The 15,507-nt window shown below is 38.6% G+C and overlaps 1 protein-coding gene across 1 annotated transcript; it reads right to left on the reverse strand.

Moving 5' to 3' along the window:
• Positions 1-170: 170 nt before the first annotated feature.
• cacng7b (calcium channel, voltage-dependent, gamma subunit 7b) lies at positions 171-15,074 on the reverse strand. Its single transcript, XM_084089502.1, has 6 exons — positions 14,857-15,074; positions 10,581-10,776; positions 10,156-10,242; positions 9,930-10,070; positions 4,143-4,288; positions 171-1,223 (listed from the first exon to the last, which is right to left on the reverse strand). Exons 2-6 carry the CDS (start codon positions 10,774-10,776, stop codon positions 759-761), a joined length of 1,035 nt encoding a protein of 344 aa, XP_083945628.1. The 5' UTR covers positions 14,857-15,074; the 3' UTR covers positions 171-758.
• Positions 15,075-15,507: the final 433 nt, after the last annotated feature.

The raw sequence follows: 15,507 nt of genomic DNA on the forward strand, positions 1-15,507 counted from the left end.
ACATAGCGTAGACAGACAGACAGTGAACAGACACATAGACATGGAAGACGACACATAGCATAGACAGACAGCATGTCGACAGAATTTTGGCACAAATGGAACCTCATACTATGAGCGTTTTGTGGACCTACATAATGTGATGAATCAGGAAAAGAGTCTTGTAAAATAAGAACGTTTAAAGCATTTTAATTTAGTTTTTCCCCACCAAATTTGTCAACATTCTGCAGAAAGGCAGTGAACCAAATCACAGCCAAAACACAACAGTACACAATATTTACACAAGAAATACTCAATACACCTGAACTCAGGCTAATGAATCACTCTTATTTCAAAGCATTTTTGTTCATAAGTAATTCCAACTTTAGCATTTGATGATAATATTAACAATAAAACAAACAATTCACAGCTTCCATGATGAGAAATAACAACTTAAGTTCAGTTTTATATCATCTGCAGAATTAAAGGCAATAGTTACAGTTCTCTTATGTGCGCTAATGTGTATGCCTAAGTAAATGAATTGTCAGTTCTGGTGGTGTGTGTGCGATTGTCAAGTGTTCTGCATGAACCCCATTCGATTCAGTGCAGTTTAATATGCTACAATTTCACAACGACGACATTCAGTCTTAAAAAGAGGCCTTTAGCTACAAACAGTTTTTTCACGTCCTCTTCTCATATAAAAAACTATATCTTGCCTTGCATCATATTTTCTGTTTCTCGTTTATGCATTATCTCAATTAAAAACAAATACTCTAAAAACTTTAGCATGGAGAGGCGCTCATGCGCATGTGTGTGTGATAGTGTGGGGGTGATGCGGACATGGGCAGGGTCTGGGACGCTGCAGCAGCCCCGTGTGGCCCGTGAGCCCCAGGGTGGAGGGGGTGGCTGTGGGGGAACGGCGCTGCAGAACCTGACGATGACAGCTGGTAACCTGCTCCAGAGGTGGGGCTGGAAGCGGAGGTGATTCCCGGAGATGATGTGCTCTGCTGGCCGCTGGTCTTCAGCTGGCCCTGGGGGTTCTGTGTGAGCTGGATGGAGATGTCGCTGGAGATCTCAGAGGCGCTCCGTGCGCGCTGGGGTGGAGGCCAGGTCTCTGGGTGCAGGTACTGGCCACTGTAGTCACTGCCCTCGGAAAGGCGGGGGCGATAGAGAGCCGGGTGAGGCCGAAACATCTCCTCTTCTGCGTAACGCTTCATGAAGAGATACACTGACATCACACCGGCACCCTGAGAGAATATGTGTGAGAGAGAGAGTGAGAGAGAGATAGAAGAGAACAGTAATTTAAAACAGTACTGAAACAGTAAGTCAGGCCTGTGTTTAGGAGATAAGATCAGTAAGACTGTTTTTGGAAAGGAGTCTCTTTTGCACACCAAGGCTGAATAAGAGGTCATAAATACAGTAAAACAGTTATAATGTGAAATAAAATAACATTTTTCTATTTGAATATATTGAATGTAATTTAATTATTTCTGTGATGGCAAAGCTGAATTTTCTCCAGTCTTCAGTGTCACATGATCCTTCAGAAATCATTATGCTTATTTGTTGCTCAAGAAAAAAAAACTTAGTGTTGAAAACAGTGGTGCTGCTTAATATTTTTGAGGAAACCGTGATCATTTTTTTCTAGGATGCTTTGATGAATAGAAAGGTCATTAAAAAAGTTCTTTGAATTAGATTTTTGTTGTAAAAATGTAAAAGTTGTATCTGTCACTATTTGCTCCGGACTTTTGGAGTTATTTTAATAATATTTTAATAATAAAAAAAAAAAAAAAAAAAAAAAAATCTGAAATACATAATTTTATAATCTTGTTACTTTTGTTATTAAAGAATGTTTGAATATATTCAAAAAAGAAAATATTAGATTTATGTATGTATGTATTTAATTATTTATTTACTTTTAAGATTTGTGGCAAATCAGTAATTAGTAATGGTTTCGCAACTACACTCTTCCTTGAAAAACTTAAAGGTGCACTGTGTAATTTTTAGCGGCATCTAGACAAGGCAAGTTTATTTATATAGCACATTTCATACACTATAGCAATTCAAAGTGCTTTACATAAAGGAATTAAATACAATTAAATAAAAGTTAAAAAAAAATTAAAACAGTTATAAAATAAATTAAAAGAGATATATCTAATGGTGTTACGGTTGGCCGAGAGGAAAACATGTCGTCGTCTGAGACAGCAGCCAGTTAAGCAATGAGGTTTCTTTACAAAGATAAATTAAGATATTAGGTTTATTTGATTATTCAGTAAAACGATATGTTATTGCGAATATTATTGTTACTTGTTCATCATTGTGTCATAGCTTCTTTGCACGAAGAACAATATAGTGACGAAACGCGTTTGTCCGTTCAGGGCTACTGTAGAAACATGTCGGCGCAAAAAGGCTATTTCAATGTAAAGGGACCCGCGGTGCCTCATTCTAAGGTAATAAAAACATAACGGTTCATTATGTAAGGTCTTTATACACCACTGAACACATAGTTATGTTCTTCTAGATATTGCATTTGTCAACAGATCCTCCTAAATATTGCACAATGCACCTTTAAAGGTGAATGTACAAGGAGTGATTTATGATTTTGCAGCCATTCTAATTTTCTTTCTCACACAAGCTGACAATCTAATGTTTCCTTCAGCGACCATAATACTAAAAGTATCCTGCTGAATCAAGCAGAAAAAAAAAAGTTTGTACTTCAATTTAGCTTAATCCTCACTTTATGGCACAGAACAGCTGACAGACTGCCTTTGATCTGCAGCTCTCACCGCTCCATCATTCACTTTGTCTTCTTCACAAACTCTGACTTTCATAATCACCTCACTAATATCTGCATTTGAAAAATAAATATCTTAAAACCGTATGTGGATATCATGTGTAGCGATAGAAAGAAACATATACATGGTGAAAATCCCTTACATTGACCTCCTTGAGCTCAGGTTACTTAACCTTTATCTATTGCAGTGAAAACTTAAAAGGGATAAACTTTAAAGGGATAGTTCGGCCAAAAATGATATTTAAGCCATGATTTACTCACCCTCAAGCCGTTTGAGATGCATATGTCAATCTTTTTTCAGACGAACACATTTTCAGTTATTTTAGAAAATGTCTTAGATCTTTCAGTGGTTATAATGTCAAGTTATGGGGTCCACCTCCTTCAAGTCCCAAAATGTGCATGCATCCTTCACAAAAGTAATCCATCCGGCTCCAGGGGGATAAACGAAGGCCTTCTGAGGGTAATCCGTGCGGTTTTGTCGTAAAAATATACATATTTAAAACTTTATAAATGAAAATATCTGGCTTCCGGCAACGGTCGACGCGCGTTCACGGGAGATGGATGTTGGCGTATGATGTAGGACGTAGCGTAGGAAGTTTTGTTTTGCTCTGCTCTCTGGCTGCGCTGTCACGTTCGTTCTACGTCACGACGCTTCCTACGCTACGTCATACGCCAGCATCCATCTCCGTGAACGCGCGTCGACTGCTGCCGGAAGCCAGTTATTTTCATTTATAAAGTTTTAAATATGTATATTTTTACGACAAAACCGCACGGATTACCCTCAGAAGGCCTTCGTTTATCCCCCTGGAGCCGGATGGATTACTTTTGTGAAGGATGCATGCACATTTTTGGGACTTGAAGGAGGTGGACCCCATAACTTGACATTATAACCACTGAAAGATCTAAGACATTTTCTAAAATAACTGAAAATGTGTTCGTCTGAAAAATGATTGATATATGCATCTCGAACGGCTTTAGGGTGAGTAAATCATGGGTTTAATATAATTTTTGGCCGAACTATCCCTTTAATGTATTGCAAAATGCAGTATTCAGGCATAGAGTAATGACTAAAATGGAGCGCATCTGAAGATCCAGATTCATAATACATAAAGAGCGCACTCTAAGGTCCTGCATCGACTGAGGTGTATGTCAGGGCAGGGTCATGTTAAAAGCATCTGCTTCAACAGCATCAAGTGACATAATTAAACTGTCAAGCTCCTCGGGCCTATGCTCAAGTCATTGGAGCTTTCACAAGAAATATGACTACATCTTGGCTATTCCAGGCCAAAGGGCTTGAATTTGCTTTGAGCAAACATAATGGCATACAAAAAAGCCAGATTAACTGATATTTTGGACTGAAATTTCATCTTCTGACCTCTTTGAGCAGGAATGAGCTGGCAGCAAATGCAAAGGACCAGCCATAGCGGTAGTTGAAGAACTGCTCTGGCTCCCGCGGCCTGTTCATTACTTCATCATTGATACTGGAGATATACAGCACCAACCCCACAACCAGACTCAACCCTGAGAGAAAGAGAGACAATAACAAATGAGTGAAGAAAAATCAACAGAACGCCAAGATCTTGACTGCAATCTCCTGCAAAAACATTCAGTTGAAATGTTAAAGTCACCATGAAATCAAAATTTACTTATTTTATAGAATATTGCAGTGTTTATTGAATGCTGCAGTGATTATGTTTTTTTAGGCTAACCCAGAAGTTCGCATCACCATGTTTCCCTGGACCCAAAAAAAAGAAGAAGAAAATAAAAATGTATTATTCTTAAGGGCCTTTCACTCTGAGCACGATTAAGTGAAGCAAATATACGACGCCATGAAACAATAGATTCCTATGGAGATATTCACACCAGGCGCGATCAATCATGGCACAACAAAGTGGGATTTCTTTTCTGACCAATGTGTCAAAATTTTTCCCCGTTTCTCAGCAATGAAACGGGCCGTCCAATTAGATTTGAGCTTTATATCACATGCCTGGAGCCTCTGCTGTTGCACAAATGGGTGAGATTGGTGGCACTGTTCTGAAAACCAGTGTAAATACTTGTAAATATAAAAGAAAAGTATTCTGTAAGAGAGAAGAGAATGAATGTTCTTGTTGTCATTGGTGTCTGAGAACAGATTTATTCTCACTGAAAACAGCGTACAGAGCACTGTGTGTCTGTTTTCTTCCGGGTGCGTGTGTGTTATGAGTCAGAGAGCGCTCATTCGTTCTAGATCTGTCAATCAGATTATAGATCATAACACCTGCCCTTCCGGATGACGATGTCCTGTATACTTCCTCGTTCTGAGTTCTGTACATAAACAACTGAGAGAAACGTTTCTACAGATGAAACATATACGTCAAGGGATTACAGCATATTTTTAAAAATAAAATTGAGCCAATCAACATTTTTAAGCATCATTTTTATTTTCAGTGACCCAGAATTAGTAAGGTTTGACTACATTTATTTCAGAAGCATTTTTGATGTAGACCAGTGTTATAAACACAACAAGGCTATGACTGTTTATTTTCTTAATATTTCTCTTGTGGCCCATACATAGTAAAAAAATGAGAAGAGAAGTATTTCGTGTTAAACTAGTTGTTTTTGAAAATGAGGAGTAAGCTAATCTAACATCTTTAATTATCCTCACAGTGCGTTAGTTATAAAATTATTGCGGGGCAAATTAATTGTAATATTAATTTAATGATAAAGGTAGCCTAATAATAATAATAATAATTTAATACATTAATTGGAAACGCCAGATCTTCTTGATAAGGTCGATAAGCTGATGCTTTTGACGATATTTCTAGCTATCGCCGATTTACGATATTATTGCCTATCAGCGCAACCCAGCACGTGGGATTATCGCGGGCCCCGCTAGGCCACTGACGAATAAGTCATATTCAGCTCGCTTCTATCCCTTTCAGCATCCCTTGTTCTTGTCACTATGGCTAGTGCTGATCGAATCAAGTATGGGTCATAGCAGGTCCTAGATGAGAGTGTTAGGAGAGTTGAGCTGCCTTCCCCAGGATTCTGGAGTCTTTAAGTAGGATAGCTCCCCAGTGGCTCCCTTTTAGAAGGGGAGCAGTATCGAGGGTTGTACTGTAGCTAGCGCTTATGCATTTATGAGAAAAGCTGTTGAAAGTGTATCGGACCGAGTGCCACAACATCCTTATAGCCAATCAGCAGTAGGAGACGTGTCCTCACATGATGAGGGAGGAGAGAGAATGAGCGAGAGGGAGATTTAAGGAAAGACTGTAGAAAGCAAGATGGCTGAGAGACATTAAAACAGAGAAAAAGACATAGGAATATCACTGGAAAAAGAAGGGTTATGATCAGGCAAGACCTGCATTAAAGGGGTGGTATAATGCCCTTTTCACAAGATGTAAAATAAGTCTCTGATGTCCCCAGAGTGTGTATGTGAAGTTTTTAGCTTCACCCACAGATATTTTTATATAGCATGTTAAAGTTGTCACTTTTTGAGGGTGAGCAAAAACGCACCATTTTTGTGTCTGTTCCTTTAAATGCAAATGAGCTGCTGCTCCCGGCACAGAGGGCGGAGCTTCAAGAGCTTGTGTCCTTTTACCTCACACAGACATGCACTGGAAATTTCAAAAACTTTTAGCCTTTTATGTTCAAACCAGAGTCAGAAAGATGGAGAGACACAAGAAGAAGTGACAACATTTCTGAATGGTTAGTTGGTGAATTTATGTAGCTTATGTGTAGTTATCTTCTAGTCATTGATTAGCATATTCTGTCTTGATAATCTATAAATCGCATTCCCGGGGGCGGGAACTTTGTAACTTTGCAGATGTTGTTAATGCTCAAACAGCAACATTACACACTAACTAAAGTTAGAAAAGTGAAATCATATTCAACCACCCCTTTAATGTTAGAAAAGCTTTCAAGCGCTGGAGAAAACTATGCGGGAAGGTCTGAAATCGGACGTTGAGGTTGCGTTGTTTCTGTTGCTTGTATATACTCTTTAGTACTGTATGTTCATATTTTGTTCTTTCTTGTCATTCGTTCATCATCCTCTCTTTATTTTTCACGAAGCATTATATTGCTTCTCTTTAGCTATGATAAAGAGAAAAGAGACATCCACTCTTGCATAGCATGTTTGTGCATTTTGGTGATGGAGCAATAAAAAGAGGGGTGTTTGGGTTGATTTCAAATATCAAAATCGCTTACTGCACCTTTAAATGCAGCTACATGAAAAAAGAGAAATAACAACAACAGTAATAAACAATATAGATAAATAACTGCATTGTGATGAGGTCATCAGCCTTCCTGTCAGGCACTTAATACTCACCCTCGGCCAACTCAACAGACACACAAGTACTGTACATTCTCCAGGGCTTTGCCCAGCAACTAATGAGAGGACATCAGCTTCATCTAAATAAATCACAGCTCCACGCGCTCCTCACTGCAGCACAGAGATGCATAGAGGACAGAGGAGATCAAATAAGGGGAGCAGAGCAATGTGTGTATGTGTGTGAATTTGGATGGAGAATGACAGCAAAACTGTAAAAGGGACAGGTGAGAATGGGTGAGAAAAGCTCAACATGCACAAGCTGAGAAACGCCTGTAATATTTATCGCAACAGCAGAATGACCGACTAGACTCTCTCTCACCCACATACAAAAAGCAAAAACACAACATTCCTGCAAACATCAGCTACATTTCACAGCCGCTCCATCTAACTGCACTATCAGCTTGCTTGATCTTTACTTTTTAATGGCTTCTTTCATCTGACGCACTTTTATCAGCCCCGGGCAGTCTGAAATGCACATTACATATTCAGTGGCAGGCTGATAGAGAACACAGAGAAAAGGACAAGTAAAAAGGTGTTTTTCAAGGGCGGTCTGTCAGGAAGTCTGTGGAGGAGAGAGGTGCTTCTGAAAAAGTTGAAGGTCTTTTCTGGCCGTGTGCAAGGTTGAGGCAGAGATGAAGTAAACAACAGCATCATCTGCATACAAATAAGTTCTACATTCAGAGTGGGTTAGGGTTAGGCTCTCGCTGCGGCCTGTTATGGAAGTGCTATTTCATGACCTTACAGTGGGGTTCAAACCCAAGGTCATGAGGGAAAATGCTTTTTTTATTTTTTTATTACAAAGTATATAATATGCATAACAATGACGTAAAAGAGAAAAAAATACTACCAAATAATACTTAGTGCTCGATATTTCAGCACACAAGCAGCACAAACATGATGATCATGCTCTCTAGCTTGATTTGACAAACATACAAAGAGCATCCTGTGCTTCACTAGATGGTCATGATCAATGTCACAAATTTTGTCACTGTCAGGCAGAAACATTGTATCTCCATATTTTGTCATTTTTATATTTTTTCATAAATTGTTACTACTGGTCACCCTATATGTCTGTTTTTGGGCTTTGCAAATATTTAACCATTGAAAAGTATTAAAAAGAGCTTGTGACTAAACCTCTTTACTTCATTGGATCCTCAAACTGTCGATAAAACCTTATAATTCTATACAGCCTCTATTGTGAATGAAGTGCCACACGCAGTTTGGACCATCTCAATGCAAGGGTGGCCTAAATAAAGAACTGGTTCCTTGAATAAGTACAGTGTTTTCTTGACTCAAGAAATACCATATATAAAGGCTAATGTTTTATGTATTTGAGGACCAGAGAAGAGTGTCTTAGTCAAGAATTTGTCATCAAGTCATAGTCAGTACTGTCTTAAATAGTCTGTGCATCTTTAATAACATGAGATTTTGGCCAAATGACAGGAAAAACTGAACGCGCTCATAACTACAATAAACTTTATAAAATGTAAGTTAATGAAAACGTAATGCGATGCACTTACTGCCTCAGATGCGGCCGTTCTAAGATGCGTGTGTCTGAAATTCGCTGTTCAAAAACCTTGTAACTCCATTTGACCTTGATTTTGGTAAAATGTTACTAATAGTGACACATGTAAGCATCTGACCATAAAGCCAAATGTTTAATTATTCCCGAATACGATACGAGTTCAGATGGCAGAGCACTGAATAAAATTACTACATAAAACAAAAAGGAAAATTGCCTAGACAAACATATTCGAAAATTCGAACAACCTACAACGAATTAACTACTAGCCCTCTAAACATGAAAAGAATTTCATCATTTCATTCATCATTCATCTCTAGCCAGTAGCTACATTCTTAAAATCTATTTTCACATTCATCTTAACTGAGGGGGCAGGATAGTCAAATATGTACTATAGTCAGATATGTACTAAATTACATTCTGTAATAATTCTGAAAATTAGAAAATCAGTAAACTCACCTGATTTATAAAAACAATTATTGTTAATAAACATATTATTACATGTTACATACAGCAATGCCTACCACAGTCTACTTCTGAGTCTTCTCTACACAGTCTTCTCACTAATGAGCATGTTTTATATTTTATAAACTTGCTGACCTCTGCTGGTGCAGAACTGAATTGCATGTTCAGATATTTGAGGTATTCTACTGAGAAATACATCTGGCACCATTGACTGATGAGTTTAATCTTCCGGACACATAAGGCATTTGTGCCTACGTGAACAGATGACTACAGTTTTGTTCAAGAGAAAATAATAAGAGAAAAATATATGTAACAGTGTAGTGACAGCAGTCACGTGACAGGTGGCTTAGTTATATGGCACTCATTTGATAGATTTTTTATTTTACAAAACAACTAATGCAATTCAAATACAGCGTTTCCACCAAAGAATCTTTGGCACTGCATCTACTGGTTCCAGAAACTGATAAATAATAAACAGATGGAGTGATTTCATGCTCAGACACAGGTTTATGATCGGAGAAGACATCATTAATGCACTACAGATGGTACTGCTACATTCTGATGAGTACAAAACACAAAGTCCTCACACATCTAATCCTCCTGAAAAGGATCTGCATTAAATATGTTATGAACTATTTTTAACAGTAAGAGTATTTTAGAGACATGATTCAAAAGAAGGTTCCTCCAGGCTTATTTTGTGATGACATAATTATAGATGGCACAACATCTATCCTAACTGTGTTATAGCTATACTATACTCATATATATATATATATATATATGTCTAAAAACTGAGATATGACTAATAAATGCAAGCGTGGCCTAAGAGCAATGTCCACCTTATAAATGGAAAGGTTTCTCGCTACCTGAGAGGATGAAGAAGATTCCAGAAATGAAGGCCAGGATGGTGCGCTGCGGACGAATGTGTCCCACGTTACTGATGATGAAGGCCATGAAGACGAAGAGCAGAGACACCATAGGGAAGGGTGTAGCTGTCCGCACCATCTCTGCCAGAACGAGAAATACATGTGCATGAGAGTTGTGTGTGGAGGTATGGACGTGTTACTTTGACTTGAACTCACGTTCACTCACTGAGGATATTTGCAGTGTTTTCTGTGGTGATTTCAATCTCTGGCTCTGTGAAATACTCAGAGGCGACACATCTACCTTTCTCTGAACCTAAAACAGTGAGACAAAGGATGTAATGAAAGATACATTTCATTTCATACAAAGATACAAGATACAGGAAAGATAGATATCTTTTGTAACATTATAAATGTCTGAACTCTCACTTTTTGATCAATTTAATGTGTCTAATAAAAAAAGCATTTAATTTTTACAAAACGACCCCAAACTTTTGAATGGTAGTTTGAATGGTATACAACTATAAATAGACAAGACATATCAAGAAAAAAATCTATATATTGTAAATTTTGCGTCCTTGGCAAAAAAAGTTGTGTCCAAAAGTACTATGGAAGACCTTAGTGTGTTTGCATATAAAGTAAGTGTGTCCACACCTGCTATGAAACACACTCTCCAGAGGCCAGAATGCAAAGCCATCTTGACATCGACAGTTTGGTTCTGCTGCAGTACGATTCCTTCCTCCATCAGTAGCCAATAATCCGTCGCCACGGCAACCCCCACCAACAGCAGTCCACACGCCCCAAACACTGTGGAGAGCAGAGTCAGAGCCCTGCTGCTGCAAGAGCTCATCTGCACACACACACACACACAATCCAAAAACATTAGAGATATGAGCAGCGGGGCACCATCAAATCTAGACACTTCTGCACAGTCTGTTATTCTTCAGGAAGACAGAGAGGAGGAGTGTAAAAGATCATGAGAGACAGTTCCAGTCCCACTGTGGCGGTAATCAGCCAATCGCACAAAAGGTCAAAGTTCACCAGGCTTGACGGGTGGCAGTCATTGAGGCAGAAAGTGAAACATCATTGGCAGTGATTCACATCACACACAAGTGCCTACAGAGTCATGAGTCATAGCTTTACTGTGAGACAGACCTCGTCCGTTTGGAGAAAAAAAGCAGATGTAAACACACTGGTCCTGCTCACTAATTCACATTGGCATCCCATGCAATGCACTGTGGGAGAACAGAATATGATGAAAGCTGCTATAGATTAGTTCATCCAAAAATTACAGTCCTTTCATTAATTACTCCCCCTTACGACTCATTATTCTGTTGAACACAAAAAGAGACATTTTAAAGGATTGTTCTTTTCACTGTTTTCTACCGTGAATTGGACTGAAGCACCATAAATGTATCCATAAGACTTGGACTGTAGTCTTCTGAAGCCATACAACAGTTTTTGCGAGGAACAGACAGAAATAAAAGTCATTATTCCATGAAAATCTTCACCCTCCATTGAGCCGTTAGTGACCGAATAATTGCATCAAGTGAATTAACCAGAGTCAACTCATTCAGACTGGTTTTGTGAAATTGATGATATTCATTAGAGAAACAATCGTTCACATATTCAATGATTTTCAGAATTCAGCCGTCAGCCAGCATTATTTCAGTTTATTTTTAAAATAATCGTGGAAATCCTGGTGAAAAACTACATTACCCATGATGCTGTACATAAAATTACACCAATCAGAGAGTCGTGTAAGAGAGACACTGTTGGATTATAAGATACAAACAGGTACGATTTTAAAACAGTTTAATCTCAAATCATCTCTTATCCCCATAATTATTTATGTGGTGAAATGCTGTGTAATAAGTGGTATGAATGTACCGTATCCCTTAAATATATGTCTAGTTTGAACCTGCCGCGTTAGCAACTGCTCTCTCCGTGGGAAGCTTTGGGTTTGAAGACCTAATAAAATATTTAGACTCAGATCAATATTTCGTGTTTAATTATTTACTTATGTGGCAAGTAGCCTTGTAATAATAATGTTCATCCAGCTGGTTGTTTTTTCAGAGTAAACCAATTCAGGTTGATGCAAGACCTGATCACCCTGTCGGGGTTTATTCTGCGATAACAACTGGCTGGATGTACATTATCCATTACTTAAGACTATATTAAAATTATTTTGTACTGACTATTTAAAAAAATTATATATATATATATATATATGAAAAATATACTTACGGAACCAGCGCTGCTGATTGAACCGTTGCACTCTATTCCTTTAATGATTTAAAACATTGTTATTTTAGTATTGTTTATATTTCATATACTATTCATATTTTGAATTAGCTTTTATTTTTATATTTTCAGTTTCAATCAATTTTATTTGTCAATTTAGTACTTCAACTGAAACCAATTTTATTTCAGTTAGTTGCCAAGTCAAGATTTCTACTTCCCTTTGGAGGGAACTCAACGCTGCGTCATAACGTTGACGCTTTGGTGTTCCCCAGAGCGTTATGACTCAGCGTCCCGTTTCCTCTCAGGAAACCAAGGTTATATTCATAACCTAGACATTTTCAAGTTCTTTAAGTTTAGGTTTTTCATTCATTCATTCAGCTTTATTTCAAATAACGAAAATTATTTGTAATAGTTTTACTTAATCACAACACTGCGTAAAAAAAGGAGAAAGAAAGGTTCAGACTGTAGAGGAGCAGAGGCAGGGCAAGAAAAGACACGAGTGAGAGGCCATATATGGGGCAGCTAACTAAAAATGGCAGTATGTAAATGTCAGAGTGTACAGTATGAACTTGTGTTCTCTGTGTGAAATGCGCTGTAAAACTAAGATTAGATCCTCTTTCTGACCATGTGCATTTCTCTGATTCACCCAGAGCTGAGCTCTGATCGATTCTTAATTAATGAGGGATGAGTTTTGTCTCTGTGATGAATGAATGACAGCGCTGACGATAACTTGCAAGGTCTTTTCAAAGGGAAATGCGCCTTTTGCTCTCTGTCATTGTCTCCGCATCTGTGCTGAGCTGATACAGGAACAATTTCATCCTGTCATTCCTCTATACCTATTTATAAGATTATGATTTGACATGAGATTAATGAAATGAATGCTGTCATTCGGTTGCATGATGCATGAGGTTGAAAGAATCACTCTCCTGTCTCCACAGTCACTCAGCTGCTGCTGCAATGGCGACTTTTATGATGGTTGTTTTTGAAGAGGCTGTATAGAGTGTGTGTGAGAGAGAATGTGTGTGCTTTTTCATGCTGTCATTTCCTGTGTGTCTCTCGGAGCTGGTGATTCAGAGCAGCACCCTGAGCAACAAGAGAGGGAGAGAAAGAGAAAAAGTAAGAAAGAGGAAAAAAAGACTCTTGGCTTCCAAATTGAATCGCAGGTGTCTAGACGAGATCGTAGTGACATCTGTGAAAATCAGAGAGTTTGACCCTTTTGCCGTTCGTCCTGCCGCAAGGAATGACACAAGGCTTAACACTCGCTGTCAACGGATAATGAACCCCAGCAAATGATGGAAAGATTTTGCAATGCAGTGAAAAAAGGCACAGCGAGAACGCTGTGGAGAAAAAGTGCTGGTACTGAGTGCTTTGAAGCAGAAGCAGAGAACAACAATGTCAAACTCCAGCTTGACCATCAACACTGAGAGGTTTTTTTTTTCTGCCCGCAGCGCTTCTGCCCCCTCAAGGCCGCGTGTACTGATGTAGAAGAGAGGTTACTTCTCCATGACAAAATCAGTCTGTCCAAGTCTGACCTCAGACTCCCCAGCCAGCCACCGCTGACTCTTTATTTTTCCATTTTCCTTTTTTGCATTTTTGTGGGGTCTGATATTGTCCTTTGCTAAATGAAATTGTCCTATACTTCACAATCCTACTGTTGCCACACATTATGTGCACTTAGCAGTTTGCACTAATCAGATGCAGCATGATGTTAAAGTGGCATAAGTGCACTTGATCCAAAATATTAAAGGAACAATTCGCCCAAAAATGAAAATTCTTGTTGCTCCAAACCAGTATGCATTTCAATCTTCTGTGGAACGCATACAATATAAATATATATTTTAAATGAGTGTTTTTTTCTTTCTTTCCTCTCCATAGAATGAAAGTCCATGAGGTCCAGCGTTGTTTTAATAATAATAATAAAAATAATAATAATGTTTTGGACCCTACTTGCTTTTATTGTATTGCAAAAAAAACAACAGCTGCAACATTCTCCTAATCTTCCTTTTTGTGTTCCACAGAGGAAAGAAAGTCTCCATGTTTGGAATGACATGAGGTTGAGTAAACAGAATTTTAATTTTTTTGTGAACTGTCTCTTTAAATCTTTCTGTATGTTTTTGTTTAAAGGAACCCTCAGATATTAAGCAGATATCTGAACGTATTACAATAAATATAGTGTAAACACCGGACATACAGTAAGGAAAGGGGACAGAGAGAAGAGAAAGAGTGCCAAGCCAGATGTAGGCTAATGTATAGAAAGACCTTGGCCCAGTAATGATGGAGTTCCCACCTACATGCCAGTGCGCGCCTCCTGAGGCACTTGACTGAGCCAGTTACACACTCAACTACCTCAGATACCATTCACTCACCAACACAAAAAAAGCTGCAAATGTTAGTTTCACTGCATGCCAGTCTCCTAAATGACTCTGGAGGTTTACAATTCACAACGGACCACAAACAACTCTCACAAACGTCCTATGATAAATGTTCCGCTCATATTAAGACAACATGCGACGCGCTCACAGACCTGCTGGGATTCTGTAACACGGTATACGCACTGCCATAAACACATACCCGTTCGTTTACTATAACTTCTATCAATAACACTTGACAAAAGTTAAAACGTGTTTCGACTCAGTCACGCATTAGTTGAGAACAGTAAAGGACAATGAAAACAGACTGTACTCACCCTGCCCGTGCGCGTGGTGCTGACGAGTCTGCAGCGAGCGCGCAGGCACAAGCCTCACACCAGGGGTGCCTGGCAAAATATCCTCTCTCTCTCTCTCTCTCTCTCTCTCTCTCTCTCTCTCTCTCTCTCTCTCTCTCTCTCACGTGCGTATTTCCCTCTGATACCCCGTTATCTTCTCCTCCCTCACAGTTTCACGGTTACCCTCCCTGTTTATCCCAGCAAAACGAAAGATAGCGAGGCAACGCAGACAATGTGCATGTGAATATGTTGTAGGGTCTGGGTTAGTAATGCGCAATGGAAAATGTACTCTTGCATTATGTATGGATAAATGGAAAGATATTTTTCTAGCTTGAAGCTTATGTTTGGTGTTAGTGCTTTTGACAAATGCTCAATATATGGCATTCGTTATCGGCCGATATTAGATAATTTTTAGTTTATCGTTATCAATCGATATTTGATACATAAGAGCCAGACCCAGCTAACAGGGAATATTCTCAGAACTTTAGCTAACGTTGAGGCAAAGTTATGAACAAACATTCTTCCAGTAACATTAATAAAACATTCATTCAATGCTATCTGGTCAATCAATGCTCTCAAAAAGTTAGCATACATTTTTTTTTAGGCTAGGTCTAATGTTTTTTTAAATGTCAC

The sequence above is a fragment of the Abramis brama genome, assembly GCF_963993115.1.
Source record: "Abramis brama genome assembly, chromosome: 17".
Classification (NCBI taxonomy): Eukaryota; Metazoa; Chordata; class Actinopteri; order Cypriniformes; family Leuciscidae; genus Abramis; species Abramis brama.

Coding starts and splice junctions, on each gene's coding strand:
- cacng7b (XM_084089502.1), bottom strand. CDS start 10,776: ATGAGCTCTTGCAGCAGCAGGGCTCTGACTCTGCTCTCCACAGTGTTT. Junction 10,243..10,580: donor GAGAGTGTGTTTCATAGCAG/GTGTGGACACAC, acceptor TCACTGTTTTAG/GTTCAGAGAAAGGTAGATGT. Junction 1,224..4,142: donor GCTCATTCCTGCTCAAAGAG/GTCAGAAGATGA, acceptor ATATTCTCTCAG/GGTGCCGGTGTGATGTCAGT.